General features: G+C 36.8%; 1 protein-coding gene across 4 annotated transcripts in view; it reads right to left on the bottom strand.

The window, feature by feature from the left end:
- LOC105034312 (exocyst complex component SEC3A) overlaps positions 1-7609 on the bottom strand; it is a 39810-nt gene extending 32201 nt beyond the window's left edge. For 3 of the 4 annotated variants that reach the window (XM_073251800.1, XM_073251802.1, XM_073251803.1), the window contains exons 1-5: positions 7208-7609; positions 5416-5495; positions 4824-4904; positions 4577-4644; positions 4293-4395 (exon numbers count right to left, since the gene is read on the bottom strand). In XM_073251800.1, coding sequence (XP_073107901.1) covers positions 4293-4395; positions 4577-4644; positions 4824-4904; positions 5416-5495; positions 7208-7376 — 501 coding nt within the window. In that variant the 5' untranslated portion in view covers positions 7377-7609. The remainder of the gene's footprint in view (positions 1-4292; positions 4396-4576; positions 4645-4823; positions 4905-5415; positions 5496-7207) is intronic. The other variant, XM_073251801.1, reaches the window with a different exon arrangement.
- Positions 7610-16900: the final 9291 nt, after the last annotated feature.

The following is a 16900-nucleotide window of genomic DNA, read 5'->3' as shown; positions in this document are numbered from 1 at the left end:
CATTTTGATACCTGCCAATAGAGATTATGCACAGGAACTTGGATATCCTGTCAGTAGAGGTTGCATGTTAAAACTTTGATACCTTACCGGACGAGAACTATACACTGGCACTTTGATACCCTTTTATTGGGGGTTATGAAGTAGCACTTTGATCGAGCTCACATTCTCCCTAGCCAAAGGATAAAAATATGGTCATAGTTTATGGCTGTCAAAATGAACTTGATGTTTTGAAAGAAAATAGCCTATAAACAAAATTTATTTTTTTGAAAATACTGAATTCACATGGATCTTATTTTGATAGTGCTTTATATTTTGGATTGGGTTTTAAATAATGCACTCTACATGCTTATTTTTAGTATAAGATTATTGCTTGATTTATCTAGGTAAAGTGTTCATTACTCACTAGATTGTCAAGCTCATTATTCTATATTTTATTATTTTATAGATCTTAAGAACTAAGATAACATGGGGGATATACTTCTAAAGAGAGTCATTAGAACAGAAGTTTTGGTTCTGTATTTTAGAATAGGATTATGTTAAATTTTGATGTTAGACTATTGAATATTTTGAAATTTTTACATATTAAAAATAGATATTAGTTAGTTAAATTTTGAACTTAATTTATTGACTATTTATTTTGTTGTTTGCTTTATGATTTTATGAAAAGGTGCCTTGCATGCTCTTGGGGACAGTTCACCATGAGCATATGTAGGGGTGGCAATAGATCGGGTATGGGTTGGGTCGACTGATACCTGTACCCGCCCCGCCAGCAAAAAATCCGTACTCATACCCGCACCATACCCATCTCGGGTCGGGTCAGGCTGGGCCGAGCTCCAAGAACCGGTCAGATCGGATATACCCGAAATCCCTATATAGTTTTAAAAAAAATTATGCAATGGAACAGAGCCCTATAAATTAAAAATTTTATAGCCAAAGAAGAATCTTTTCGATCAAAAATCCCCAACCTACAAAATATCATGCTTCTACTAAGATTAAGCTCTCAAAACCTCAAGAAACCAACTCATACTGCCACAACTTGGATAGAATCCTATATACTTGAGGAAAAAAAAATCAATCGAAACCTCGAAAACCCCTCTAATCTCTCTCAAGTGCTCTTTTTTCCCACAAATCTCTAAACAAGATAATGAAAAGAAAAGAAAAAGATGTAAAAAAAAAAAGACAATCTATGTAGAAAAGGACTTATCTCTCAATTTTTTCCACTTTTCTTTTGTTTTTCTTTAATTTTCCTTCATTTTATCCCAATTTTTCCTCTGTTTTTTCCATCCTCAAGAGTCCCAATAGGGTGGAAGGCTTGGAGTGGCCGAATATAGAAGCTTAGGGGAGGTGGAGTGGCCGAATACGGGAAGCTTAGATAGTTAGGATTTTGTATTGGGTATTTGGGTATGTATATACCGGATCAGGTTCGGGATGGGGCATACTATTACCCATACCCGACCCATACACGCTTCGGATTTTTTTCTAAAACCCATATCCGCCCCAGATTTTAATCGGATTGGGTAAAACCCGCCCTATCCAGATCAGGTCAGATCGGGTATCCGATGGATCGACACAAATTGCCACCCTTAAGTATGCGACAGTTGCAGCGACCTCTGATTCGCAATCTCGAGTCAGGACGTGACAATAATAGACACAAAATACTACTATCTTAAGTGTAATGAGGATTCACCGGCTTTTATCATACCTCAAGGACATCTAAAAGAATGAGAAAAGGATTTGATCTTAAAAGTCTTCCACTGTATTAATTAACAACAAATAGTTCAAGGGTGCCTGATATCCAATTTGCATTATGATTCCTTTTTTCTTGGGTTGATAAAAAGACATCTTTTATTAATGTTGGATAAACCAAGGGAGTAAGTTTCAGCATAAACCAAGAATCACCAACTCAAAACCGGATGTCATCCCCCATACTTGGTCCGAATCGATACTGAAATGAGGGATGAACCAAAGAGAAAAAGAGAGAGAAAGAGAGAGGAGGGGAGGGAGGAGGGAGAGAAGGAAAGAGAGATCGATGGAGACACCAATAATGGCCATCGAAGGGCCATGGAGACTGCCGAAGGGCTGCCGAGGCCTCCCGGGCTCCACAGTCCTCTACAAGAGAATAAGAGCATAGAGAGATAAAGAAAGAAGAAGGGGGTGACAGAGAGGCCGTCGTGGCCGTCAGACAGTCCAAAACAGCCCTATGGCCGTCGTGGGCTCGAATTAAAATGAAACCGACAAACCCATTGCCGACTTCATTATGTATCATGTTTTTAAAAAAAGACACGACAAAATAAGGGCTTCGCCCCTATTTCGAACCCCCAATAGCCACGGAGCTTTTTTAGACCATTCGGCAATCTCCCTACCATCTTCCCCTCATCTTCTCTCCCTTCCTCTCTCTCTCCTCGCATCTCATGGAGGACCACAAAACCCCAGAGACCTTAACAACCCTCCGACGGCCTCGACAAGCCACCGCTGGCCACCACCAACCATTTCCTTTTCTTCCCTTCCCTCCTCTCTCTCTCTCTCTCTTTCCTTCTCCCTCACTCCATTTTCACTAGCATTCCGAATTGAATGCCCGAACCGCACCAGTTAACTACCGGTACAGTTTTGCATGCCCCGAGCTGCCCGATACGGGACGACTCAACGAATACACTATACATGCTAACATGGGATAAAGACATAGTAGGCATCTTTTTTATTATTTAGCTTGTCATACTCTTACAATTTGAGCCAATTTATGGATTAGTTTGATTTTGTAACATTAAAGTATTCATGCAATGTTGAATGAAAGCTTCTTTCTCAATTCCATGTTGAGAAGACTATCACCATGACTCCAATATCTTATTTATAATGCAACCCCATGTGGGCCTTGCTCAAAAACTTGGTACCACCTTAGATTTTATAAAGAAAAGGAATAAGACACCACAGGTTAAACCCCTTATGAGAGAGACAGAGAATATACAAATGTTCACTATTTTCTTCCAAACCAACAACTTGAAAGCAAGACTGCCATAGCCTAATTTTCCTGAATTACATTTCGCTATTCGTGCACTTTGGAAAGCTCATTCTTGTTCCATGATTTTCAGTAATCAACTGTATATTTGTAACCGTCCATTAAGTGTTTGTTAATAAGCAAACCAAATCATTGATTTATTGAGCATCATTGTTTCACTTCATTGTTTCTTGAAAGACTTAATGGAAAGGAAGATAAATGATGAAAACCGTGAGGTTTAAGGATTGGACTACTTATAGGATATGCTGTGTATAACCGCATCTCCTGTCCCATGAAACCATCAACTTTGATATCTCTTTATCCAGGAGACATGATCAACTCTTTCTAATGGCAAAAGAAGATGAATGGTTACTTTTAGTAGCCTGTCCAATGACACTGTGAATTTGGTCATCCCTCTCTATCCATTCTATATGACCAACTCTTTCTCTGCCTTGTCTCTTGCAAACTAGAACATGAAGTGACTGAGATAGGAAAAACTTCATTATGTGTTCTTCTCCCACCCTAGGATCATTAAAGACCTTGGCATTCATATTGCTTTTAGTTTAATACTGAATCAATCAACAAAAAAAAAAAAAAAAACTGCTTTACATTATCTCATGTCTGAGAGTATAAGTATCAATTATTTGTTTGCTGACAAACTAGCACAACAATCTAAATATCTACACGATTAAAGCCCCAATACAGCCAAGTATGTCAACAAAATAATTGCTTTAAACTTTGAAAATCATGAAAAGCTTCTTTTCTTCTCAAAAGTTGCAAAGGTTCAAGTTTGACTTCAAGAATGTGCTCCTAGAAATTAAAATATGAGAAATAATAAAAGAACCATAACAACTAACCATATAATATATACATACATACATATATTGGCCCTACAAGTTAGTTTAGTTGGAATTCAAAAAACAACAGCATTTCTGATTGATAACAGCAGAAACCAAGACATCTCAGTTTTCAAGTTTCAGTCAAAACTTAAAACCATGTTCACCGCAATCAAGATTTCATTTACCTCTTTCACTCATACAATAGATGTTGAATGAAATACACCATTAACCTTTACATCTAGCTGCAAGTAATGTCTATTTTTTAATGCTACTTTCAGCACAAGTAACTTGGTAGCTTCGTAGTTGACAACAATTATGCTAAAATGGTAGCATTAAACACGTGTTATAATGGTTCAAAAGGGAGTCATTTAAGATTCTAGGCAGACCGTACTTGGTTAAGTTAACAAAGACTGCATGGAATAGAATTTTTAAGTGATTGAGATAAATAGATTTGAGCACACCTTTGCCCAAAGAGCCATCTCAACAATATCTATTCCAATAAATTTAGGAAGGCGACCCAACATCTCCTTGCACATGTTTAAAATGCAGAGGAGAAGCCGATTCCTGCAAGAAAAATATCCAGTGAAACTATAGAATAAATTTCTAATAAATGTCTCACTTAAAATTCCTTATATTCCTCTTTTTCATGCAACAATAGCAAAATGATGTAAAACATTAAACAGAGAACCAGAAGAAGACTTCTTAAAAGTACAAACAACTACTTGCAATGTTTCCAAATGATCACCTATCATCTATGTTACGCATCGTCCATTGTGGAGGGGCAACACTCTGGCTTCTGAGATTGTCAAATCCCTGCACAACATACAATTAAAACAAATGGACTGCTAACAAATATTACCCGTATTTTGGATAGGACAATTCAATCAACCAACAAGGCCTTATTTTAGCTTATTAATTAATTTATTGGACCAGCATAGGAACCTTTTACAGCTAAACACGCAAGAAACCAGGAAGTTTCAGAAGAATAATACCAGAATAAAAGTACAGCCAGTAGGATCATTTGAAATAACCTCCACCTTTGCGAGATGTTTTAGCTTGTAGAGTTTTGCAGGCTGCACATGCATTGACAATAATGCAAAGCAAAGTCAGTATATACCAAGTTTGCATATAATGCTCGTACCACAAGGGAAAAGTACAGATCTCCATAGTTTGGACCTCTAGAAAATTAAAATTCTGGCTGTTTAGGATGTTGGAGGCTTTTCTGGTTAAGTGGATTAGAAGAATCCCAATTTATTCAACATCTACTTGCAATTTTTTCACCTAAGACTAAGTTTCGATCTCTCATAACCTTTATAAGCTTTCCAATGCATAAAATGTTGAAGTTATCAGACATTGTTACTTCAACCTATATTAAGTAACATCCAACATTTATGCAAGGACTAGTAGTGACTAGCTATTAAAAAGGAGGAGCAAAATATGTTTTTAGTGCAATCATGTGATACATTTGTGAAATTTCAGACTAAAAGTTGCCATTAAACAATTCTCATTCGACAAATTTCAATAAAGGCAGAAAATGATATAATAATTTACCCTCCTGCAACTCTTAGTTAAACAGAAAATCACCTCAAGAACTCCTCCAGAGGAATATTTCAACACACGGAGAAAAGCTTTAGTCCTCTGGCCTTTGGATGAATTTTGAGCTGCTGCATGAACCAGCTAGTAGTTAATGCATAAAACATAAAGAACCTTCGGATATGATAAAACAAAAATTATCTTCCAAAGTGTAATCTGATTATCATAATCAACTCATCAAATAGTTATTCCATCTTCCTAAAATGAGTCACTTTTGTTGACCCATTACTTGGTCTGATCTCAACCACCTGGAGTGCTAGGGAATATGATGAGAAAAAATCAGCCACTATGTAACTTCTTATAAAAAAAAAAGGATAGAATTAGTCACTGTCTTGCATTATGAAGATATAAAACATTCGATATCATCATAATCCTCAATATGATAGGCCTCATGTTCGTTGAGATGTTATGATCTTAAACCACTTCTTTTAGACAGATGATCTTGATTTGATAGGTTGTTTTGTTCTCAAAGAATTTTCAGTAGCCTAATGTGCTTCCATGTTTTTTTCTTTTTTAATCTAGTATCAAGTATAACTCCTTTGATTGATTATAGCTCATATTTTAACCTTCATGCTTTGTATTGTTGTATAACATATTTAGGATGACTAATTGTATGCTGCCACATCAATAAAAAAGTTCTACCATGTTTTACTTCATAGAAAGAAATAGAATTACCAAAAAAAGTAACTGAAATTTAAGTCATCCTTCTAAAGTTTTTTTTTTTCTTTTTAAGATTTCTCCTTATTCCCGGTTTCAGATTATAACTGGATCATCGTAAGACTTCAAGTTAAACAGATTCCCAAAAAGGGGACTTCATTGCAAACACTTGAGCTTAAAAAGTATATTCCCTTCCAAAAAAGCAAAAGACAAAGAAAATTGTGCAATGCAACTATAAGACATGAATCCCCCAGCTAAGAACCACTGCTCATCCTTTCTGCCACGATCTACTCATTTATGAATGATTTCCCATTTCTCACTTTTCTCAGTTCCCTGATACACCTAGGACAACAGACTTTTATATGCCAACAGATATCTTCTAACAGTCTTCACAATTATTCAATCACTGATGCTAGTGAAGTATGACATGTTAAAGCCTTACGAGAAACATTCAACCTGACACAATACACCCCTGAAGGCATCATAGCTAGCTGGCCAATAATTCTGATTATTCAGTAACTCTCTTTCAATTTACATCGATCATCAAAAACAAATATAAACCAACTATGAGTTCCTGAACTTCATATATTATCATCTAGCATCTAATGAATCGGCAAACTTCAATTTTGTCAGATCTCCCTTGCCTTGAGTAGCTTAGCTCACTATTAATATGACAATTGATTCCATCATTCCAACCTCTGGTACATATAACTTCAATGTCTCGAGCAAAAAGAATCAATGCAGAGACACCATCTTCTCAAACCACGATATCAAACTTTTAGTACTGCACTAAACCTAAATACTACCATTTATTGTGAGTAGTCGCACTATTGCACTTTATCTCCGCTATTATACTCAGTAATGGACTCCAAACTTCGTCCTAATACCTCAGATATAGTCTTAAAGTAGACTGTCAAAACAAAAAATCAAGAATTGCAAACCTAGACACATACTTCGACCAATTCAACAAAAGAAAATCTCCGTTAAACAATTGCAGATCCCAGGGAGAAAAAACCAGAAAGCAAAGGAAGCTAACATCCCATAGTTCCAGCTACAAAGAACTAAGAAGGACGGCACCAAAAGATAAAGAAGCTATGGAACTCGGGAGAAGAGAGAGATCGCGTACTGGTGAGCACGAGAACCCTAGGTTTGGCCACGCGGCCAAGCTTCTCCAAGATCCCGCGGCCCTTGGCAACTCGGATAGCCAGCACGATGTCCTGCTTGCTCCCTGCGCCGCCGATGGCGGCGGCGCAGGCCCGCCGGAGCTCCGCATCTTCCGCACCCGAAGCCGCCATTGCTCCCCACCCCACTATTCGCCGGCCGGAGAGCTCAACCGAAGATCTAACTTCCCTTCTCTCAGGGATCGAAGAGTGAAACAGATGAAGAAAGAGACGGGAAGAGGTAATTTATAGGAGGGAGAAGGAGGAGGTTCTCGTGGGCTCTCCCTCTGTCCACACTTCTATCATTTCCTTCGAGCGAGTGGCGGAAAAGGAGAGGGAGAAGGAGAGTCCAAGCCCGCTGCTGACCTCGTTCTGCCTGCGGTTAAGAAAGGGGATCCGTTTTAAGACTTCCGGGTTAAGATACCTGGTGCCGGAAGCGCCGGGTCTGAGGACTGGCTGACAGGCTGTCATGCTGTCATTGCACGTGCGTCACACGTGTGGTCGGGTGTGTCCTGATACGTGTCGGGCGGAGTTCATGATGGAATCGTGGCGCGTGGCGTGCGGGATCATCATTTCGTCCCGAGAATTGGACTAGGGGTGGGATTGACCCCCCCTGGTACGATGGACTTTGTTCCGATCGATGCTAAAATGGATTTTTTTTTTTCCTCTACCAAAAAAAAAATAAAGGTTAACATTATGACCATAAAAATTTAAAAAAAAAGGAAGAAAAAAAAAGTGATATGTACGACGTCTGTCTAGTTTCTTAGCCTAGCCATCTGTATCATGTTGTGGTATGAAGGGAAGTATATGTACGAAGAAAATAAGGTGTGTTCCCTTAGCATACCTGTTGGCAGGTGATACAATAGTCACACCAAAGATACGGATCAGAAAAGGGCTCAAAATAGATGGCATACAAAGATGTTACTATAATACCAATCAAAAATAGGTGAACACAATCCGAACAATAAGATCGAAGTTGAAGTCAAAAATAAGATCGAGATTAAAATCAAGAACGAGACCGAAATCAAACTGCCAAACCTCAAATATTGATCTAAGGGATATCATGACTCAAGCTTCTTTCTCAAAGATTTTTGATCGATTCTTACTCCTAATCTATGTAATGTCGATAATTATATCAAAATATTTTAAGAAAAATTAATTCTTTCGTAGTCCCATCAAGCCATAATGCTCTCGAGTGGCCATATCTCTGTAAATAGCTATTTACATGTGATCGGCTGGGTTCATGCTAGATCACATCATCCGACAGCATATGATTGGCCCCCAAGGCCTACTGCCCCCAATCCTTTCGATCGCCACACCTGATGACATCAAACCGAAGCCCATAAGTGACTGTCAAGTCAGCCTATTGAGGATAGTGGCTTATTATGACCTCGAGTGGTCTCTCTGTAGTCCGATCACATCGTCCCATTCAAAAATAGGTGCTGTCATGAAAGTTACACCACTTCCAAAGCCTCTAATTATCAACTCATGACATTAATGGAGGTGGCCTCCCCGACGCCACTTATCAATTCAGTAAATCAAAAGGGTCAGACGTGATGCTCAAGAACATGATGAGGGATAAAAAAATCTTTTATAGCGTCTCTTCTTCTCAAGGCTCCAATCTTATCTATGAAAAGATAATCTAGGGACTCCCAAAAGGTATGTCTTCTTTTTCTTATAAATACTCGCTCTTTCCCTCCTACTGCCGAAAATCTGATTTAAGTATCGGAGGATTCTCACCGGAGACAACTATGACGAGAGCTTTTCTTGCAGGTTCGGCTGCCGTTGATTTATTGGACGTCCCCTCACTCTCACTCCAGCACCTCTAGTTCAAGATGGATTTCAACCGCAACAATGTCCAACCTCGATTTTTGCAAACTATGAGAGGTAAAATAAGCACTAAAGCCTTTGATTAATCATTAAGGCATATAATAATCTGGTTTCATACTCGTTCAGGTATATGAAGCAATAGACATGCAATATTTCATATGAAAATCTTAATACTACCAGGAGTATTTTTCCACTGACCATCGTACAACCATGCTTCAAACAAAACAGGCTTGTCAAGATGGCTACAATCGACAAGTTGATCTTTTTTTTTCCTATATTTGAACGGAGAGCCAAGAACATGAGAAAAGAAATACTAAAATGGGCTAACATGAAGCATGATAAGAAAATCAATAGCACGAGCCAGTAATTATTTAGTTCCATGAGATAAAATTTGAATCCATAACCAATATTTGGATTCAATAATATGAAGGTGAGTTGGTTTTGAGCATGTTGGCCTAGACATGCCTCGAGTTGAAGATTGTACTAGTGGTGGCAAATGTTAAACAGCCAGCCTCCTTTCATGCTAATAATAGGTCTAACTTAGCATCCATTTTCAAGGGATATGGTTTTAACTTAGTATTATGTTAAATGTCTCCACAATATAGATTCACTGATAGAGATATTATAATTGAACCCATCCGCAATTTTGTGTTGACTATATGTTTTATAAATTTCTATTAGCATCCATCAAGCTTGCATGCATCCAATGTTTGGTATAGAAAATCTACATTAAATACCAACTTTTGCCTACTTCATGAAATTTTATCGCATGTCAATAAAGTATGAAAATCAAACCCCAACCAAGATTACACTAAACAAATTGATTATTGTTATTTCTAATTTCCTGTAAAATCTGTACAATCCATAGCAATCATTGTAGAAGATAGTGGAGAAAACACAGGAAAATCATACTATTATTGTCTAACCATCCATGGTTACAACGTCTTCCATATTATTATTATTATTATACACTAGCACATTATCCATATAAATATGTGAGATACTTTTTTATTTAAAAATATAGCATCCTTAAAATATTTTTTTAATTATCTAATTATTTTAAAAATAAATTATTTTTATCAATCTATATAATATCTATCTTATTATTAAATATTTTTATTAGTTTCTAATAAAATATATTTTTAACAATATATTAATAAATTACAAAATATTGTCAATTTTTTAAAATATCATTAGTAAGAATATCATCATTTTTTTAAAAAAATAATATATTTTCATCAATCTATATAATATCTATCTAATTATTAAATATTTTATTATTTTTAATAAAATATATGTTTAATAATATATTAATATAATATTAGATATTGTTAATCTTTGAAAATGTTATTGTTTCTGTGCATAATGATAGTGTCCATACACCTCTTATTGGTGGAATATTGGACCGGAGCGAACCCCACCCACTACATGGCCTAGCATGCCGTGCAGTTAATTGGCGGGCCCTAATTTTCAAGGGCAAAAATGAAACCTTATGCCTTCTCTTTTCCTCTATACTACGAAATATTCTGTTTTATTGTTAAATTAAATATCATTGATAAAATATTAAATAATATTTATTTTATTATATAGATAGTGAAATAATATACAAATATGTTGCATCTATAAATAAAAATAAAATTTGATGAATATTTTTAAAAATTTTTTTTTTTTCTACACTATAAAGATATCGTCTATTTTATCATTGAATTAAATATTATTAATGAGATATTAAATAGCATTTATGATATTATATGTGGCAAAATGATACACAAATATGTGACAAATGCAGAGCTCTGTCAACATTAAGTCTCTATTTTAATATATATTACCTTATAATCTGCACAATACTCTGGATATATTTTTTTCCAAAACGATATTATATTATATAATACATTTATTATAAATATGTATATATTTGATATATTTGCTTAAAATTTTTAGAAAATATAATCGTTACATATTCATTTATGTATTTTTTAAGAAAAAAATTGTTAGAAAATACATTATATAATTATTTTAAATAATTATTAGAAACAATAGTCTACTCTATTGGAATGGTATAATGCATTATATGATTGTTTGGTGGCGGTTGGATCAGCAAAAAACTCTGATGATCAGTATGTCTTTTGATGATTGGTCTGAGTGAATATTTTAACAGAATGGTAAAAACTTTGAACCTAGTTTATCTAAAATATCAGAAATACCCTTGGAAATTATGACGCTCGGAAACCAAAGATGGGATACCATAAGATCAAAAAAAAAAAAAAAAAACAAAAACAAAACAAAGGCCAACTTACTTGGAAATACAAATTGGCGTGGAAAATAAGAATTTGTTGATATGACACTTAGAGGAAGCCCGCAACTTGCAAAAATAGAGGGGTATTTTAGGAAATTAAAATTTATGCTAACTCGAAGAAGCATGATTCAGGCACGCATGGTTTTCTCTGAAACAATTAAAAAAGATGCACATTTTTTTTTGAATAGCGACTGATATGGTATTTTTTCCGATGTTCTTTGAGATTTATGTTTCGACTCTGATATGTGTGATCACCAGTGATCTATCGAGTCAGAGTATACGGTGTGCACCAAAAGAGATACCGAGCAAGCCAGGAGACCGTCCCATTGCCTCAAAGGTGGATGATCGGTGGAAACGAGCTGGAGGAGAGCAGTGCAAAGCCGAACAATGTGGATCTCACTCGAACCGATGACAAAGGAGGTGAACGACTCGATGGTTCCCAGAAGTCGCCGCAACCCTAGAGGAGGTCTTAAGAGAGAGCTTGGAGCACCGAGCGACCACAACGGTGGTTGCGAGGAGCTTGGGCTAGTGGATGGTGCTGGATCTGGTGGTTAAGGAATTCCAGCTTCGGACAGGATTGAAGGGAGAGGTGGCGGTGTACGGGCTGGAGAAGGGCTTTCTTCTCTTTCGATTCAAGGAGGTCGGAAAGAGGGACCTGATACTCCAACAACTGTGTGTGGTTGCCGAACAGGTGTTAGCTATGGAGACATGGTGATCGGGATTCTTTTGGAGGAGGGTGCGATTGGAATAGCCCTGCTTTGGGTCCGGCTTCTATAGCTTTTGATGGAATTTTGGGAGGAGACGGCGATTCAAGAGATGCTTCATCTGGCCGGAGACTTGACTACAATGGACGACTGCATGATGGAGCTACAATGCCTTGGCTTCACTCGAACATGCGTGAAGGTTGATTTCTTGCAGTCGTTGAGGCCAAGGATGCTTGTCAAGGGGCCGACCGACATTTTTTGATAGAAGTTTATCTATAAGAACTTTGAGGGGATTTGCTTCCACTGTAGCCACTTCCACTTATTGGAGGAGGTGTGCCGAGCCAAGGGGTGACGAGATCTTGCCTGCAAGATCCCGGACTGACAGGATGGATGGGGGACTAGCCACGGAGGGGCCGTGCTTGGGCCGTGGTTGGTGGTTGTCCGTCGGTGGCAGTCGAAGACGAAGACTCAAGGCATCTCGAGGAAGATGGTGGTTGAGTCGACTCAGTCAAATCCGAAGACAATTCAATCTAGGTTGGAAGCGGCTGATGGGGACTTGGATTGGGCCAACTCAATGGCTGGTAAAGGGAAGAAAACAGTTTCCGTCCAGAATATCCAGGTTGCATCTAAAATTTTTTTTAATATTATACTTGTTTAAGGATCAAATCCTTACCTGAATTGCAGCAAAACCAGGGATTAAATCTCAAATTATCTGATATAAACTTTCGCGGAGGCCTGGATATGCAGACCCTCTACTTTGCATGCACGTCAGACGCTGCAGGAAAGTAGGATGAACTCCAATCCAATTGGCTTCACAACTCAATCAATCGAGGAATAAGATGTGATGATGTGACACCTCACACCAGCAGATAAGATGTCCAAGAAGGATCCACGCCTAATGAGAGGAGGCGACAATAAAGGAAGAGATGTAGAAGATGAAGGACCTCTCTCTTCACATGCCTGTTTCTCTCTCTTTTTCTCTTCTCTCAATTTGATTAGTTTGCTATTCTATTCTCTTCTATTCTCTTCTCTCATCCATAGGTAGAGATCCTCTCTATTTATAGATGATTCTTATGATCTAATGAGAGGAGGACTCTTTATTCAAATCTGATTTGAATTGGTCCAATACTCATGAAAAAAGACTCCTATATGAGATATAATTACCATCACTTATGACATCCACTTTGCACCTACTCCTACACCCACTTGGGACGCTCCAAATAAGCATCAAACTAATTTTTGATCATGCTTCATGAGTGGATATTCTCAGTGCAAGTAGGAATACTCATATCTCATCCAAAACAGATCCGATTCGAATTTGATTCGAAGTCGGTTCGAAATAATTTTGAAAGGCTGTCAATCCTAAACTCTTTAGGACTTTTGTATCAAGTCTAACTTGGATTTTAGACCTATTTAAGTCTAATTAATTCAAATCTAATCTAAAATTAATTAATACTTAAATCCAATCTTTCATATGTTTCATGAATCATAGATAGAAATTGTTTATCCCCAGGATTAAATCTGAACCTCATGTGTAGTGCTAGCTAGACATAGTCAACTTTTCAATTCTGTTTGACCCATAACTCAATTCTCAATCAAGTTAGCTTATATATTCAATCAAGTCAAGTACTTCTAGATTAGACATATAAACATAGGTCAATTTCTTCCTACTTTGTCTGACTTGTATGCGTGACTCCATAGGTTCAAACACTAAGCCGGTAGCACAGGAATCAATTCTTGCACTAATCGAGATACTGTCTAGCAATGATTTTCGACGTCCAGATAGGTCAAATTATTGTAAAAAAATATTTCAGAACTCATACTCATGGTTACCACATAATTCATCTTTTTGACCTTGGATGCTCTAGGATAGTCTCAGGTTAACTATCAATTGAGATTGCTTCATCCACATTGTATTTCAATCTTTCAAATCTATCTCATGGATTACTCTGGACAAGACTTTACTAAATTAAAATACAGCAATACATCAACTCCAATAATCTGGAGGGGTCAATCCCATCTTGATCCATACATAGACTTCGTAAGTACTTGACTGTACCCAGTAGCCTTTCGTCACTGTATTAAAAATTCAGATAGTTCGGCACCAAAGCACAGTGAGTTGCTTGCAAGTTACTATGATGATCTCAAGTCTGAAGGATATTTATACCCATGTGTTTGGAGAGTAGTTCTTGACAGTAGAATGCTCAGCAGGTGAGTCACTTGTTCAGTGACGATGTACCCTTACATCTCACCTGTATGCCATACCAGTGTCACCACACTCTTTGGTTAAGAGGATAACTAACTCATATGACATACAACAATCTTCACTCGATAAACGTCATCATCCCATAATGACGTATCATTTGGTCGCGAACTTATTTAAGAACTATACGATAAATCCTCTCTTTATCGTATACTAACATAGTTCTAGAGACTTCATCACAGTACAAGAGTTTAAGGAAGATGTCACTTTGTGATGAAAAATATCAAAATAATTATTATTTAATAATCAATAATTCATATACAAGAATGAACTCAATCATCACATGATTGATTTTAGGACACAATTCTCAATAACTCCCACTTGGACTAAAATCAATCGGGCAGTATCTCATACCCATCTTCCATTTGAAGTCATCGAACTCTTTGATCCCGAGAGCTTTAGTGAAGGGATCGGCTAGATTCTCATTTTTATCGATCTTCTGAAGCTCGACATCACATCGATTCACGATCTCTCACACTAGGTGATAGCGATGCAGAATATGTTAGTGCGATAGTGCGACTTAAGTTTTTTTGCCTGAGCTATGGCACTGGAGTTGTCATAATACAGCAGAACATGACCATCAATGGAAGGTACAACTCCCAGCTCGATAATAATTTTCGCAACCACACCACCTCCTTTGCAGCATTCGATGCAACAATGTATTCCGCTTCGCATACAAAATCGACCACAGTATGTTGCTTGAAACTTTTTCAGTAAATAGCTCCTCCATTCAAGGTAAATACGTAGCCCGACATATTTCTGCTGTCATCACAATCTGACTAAAAATTAGAATCAGTATATCCCACCAGTTTCAGATCAGAGTCTCCATAGATAAGCCATTGGTCTTTAGTTTACTCAAATACTTAAGAATTATTTTTGCAATCTTCCAATGCTTCTCATTTAGATCTGACTGGTACCTACTCACTATCCCTAGTGAATAGACCACATCTGACCTCGTACATGTCATAGCGTGCATGATAGATCCCTGTCACGCCCCCGACCCGAGATTTGAATCGAGGGTCATGGCAACCGCCGCATACTTATAGAATACTTTTCCCATAAGCATTCAAGGCATCTCATCATGATATCTTCACAAATAATTAAATAAATTTTTCTTCATTCAATAATCAAACCTTGGTTCAAATAACAAATCCAAACTAAGTATTCAAAAGAAAGTAACTGTCTGACAAAGTCAATACTAAAAACAAAACTAAAGGTCTTGAATCAATTCTGAGAAAATCCTAAATCAATGAGTTAACTCCATCTCTAATCGCTCTCCCAACCGAAACCCGCATCATGCTAATTTTTCGGATCTGTAAGAAAAACATAAAACTTATCATGAGCTAAATAGCCCAGTAAGCAGTGTATACCTTTAACTGAATAATCAGGCAAATAATACTATGCATCACAAATCAATATGTAATTTCATGAAATCATAATCATACTGTCAATCATATATAAAAGTCAATTCATCATAATTTCCAATTATGCTTTTCTTCTTAAATTCATCAATTTCTTAAATTCTTCTTACCAACCATGACTATGACCAATTATCCTTGTGGCAGGGTCATAATACCGCGTATCTGCTTGCGGTGGGCTGTGAATCATCTGGCAGCCAAGTCCTTTGGAACCGCTGGTCTAACTGACGGTTTTGTCGCTGGTCTATCTGGCGACATAAATCCTCAGGACAGTCAATTGCCAACGTATATGCCTCCATTGGCGGGGTCCTAACACAGTCAGGTTGTCAATTTCATATTGTCTTCCAATTCATATATTATTTTCAAGAATAATAAAATTAATTGATATTCGAGTCAAATCAATTATAACATTCTTTGAGATCATATATCATCATAATAATTGCTCAACAAATAACTTCAATCATAAATAATTTTCTACAATTAACTTTAATCATAAATAATTTTCAACAATTATTTCAATAAATAATTTCAATCACAAGCATGCATAAATTTATTTAATTCATAATATACCAGATAAATTCAGTAAAAGTAAACACTACTTACCTCAAATGTATTCCAATAAATCCACATAATTCTATAAATTTTCTTCCAAAAATTCTGTTCGTAGATCATATCGCGATATCCCATGATCAAATATCCACAATCCTATACAGAATCAATTTCAATAATTAGAAAGAATACGAATACCATATTTCAACGGTTTAGATTGGGTCCGATCATCTAATTTTATCTAATCAAAATCTAATTAGGACCTAAATGATCCAAAGTTTGACTATCAGATCAAATCAGATTCGAAGTGATAGGATCGAGGTTTCTTCATCGATTTCATAAAATCAAGTGGAGAGAGAGAATCAGAGGAGAGAGAATTCATGAGGTACAATTCGAATTGATCAAGTGACACAATCCAACATTACGATTGGTCCAATATCTCAATTGGTGAAATCAATCATGATCAAAACAATCATGGCTAGATCGAAATCATGGATGATCAAATCTAAAGATTCATGGTCTGATTAAGGTGGGTGCCAATACGTTGTCTGACAATCATGGATCAGGGTTCTTCATTAGAATCAGATCAGACTTATTAA

This window comes from Elaeis guineensis, chromosome 2 (genome assembly GCF_000442705.2).
Source record: "Elaeis guineensis isolate ETL-2024a chromosome 2, EG11, whole genome shotgun sequence".
Lineage (NCBI taxonomy): Eukaryota > Viridiplantae > Streptophyta > Magnoliopsida > Arecales > Arecaceae > Elaeis > Elaeis guineensis.
The sequence above is the reverse complement of the archived record's forward strand: the minus strand, read 5'-3'. Positions and strand labels throughout refer to the sequence as shown.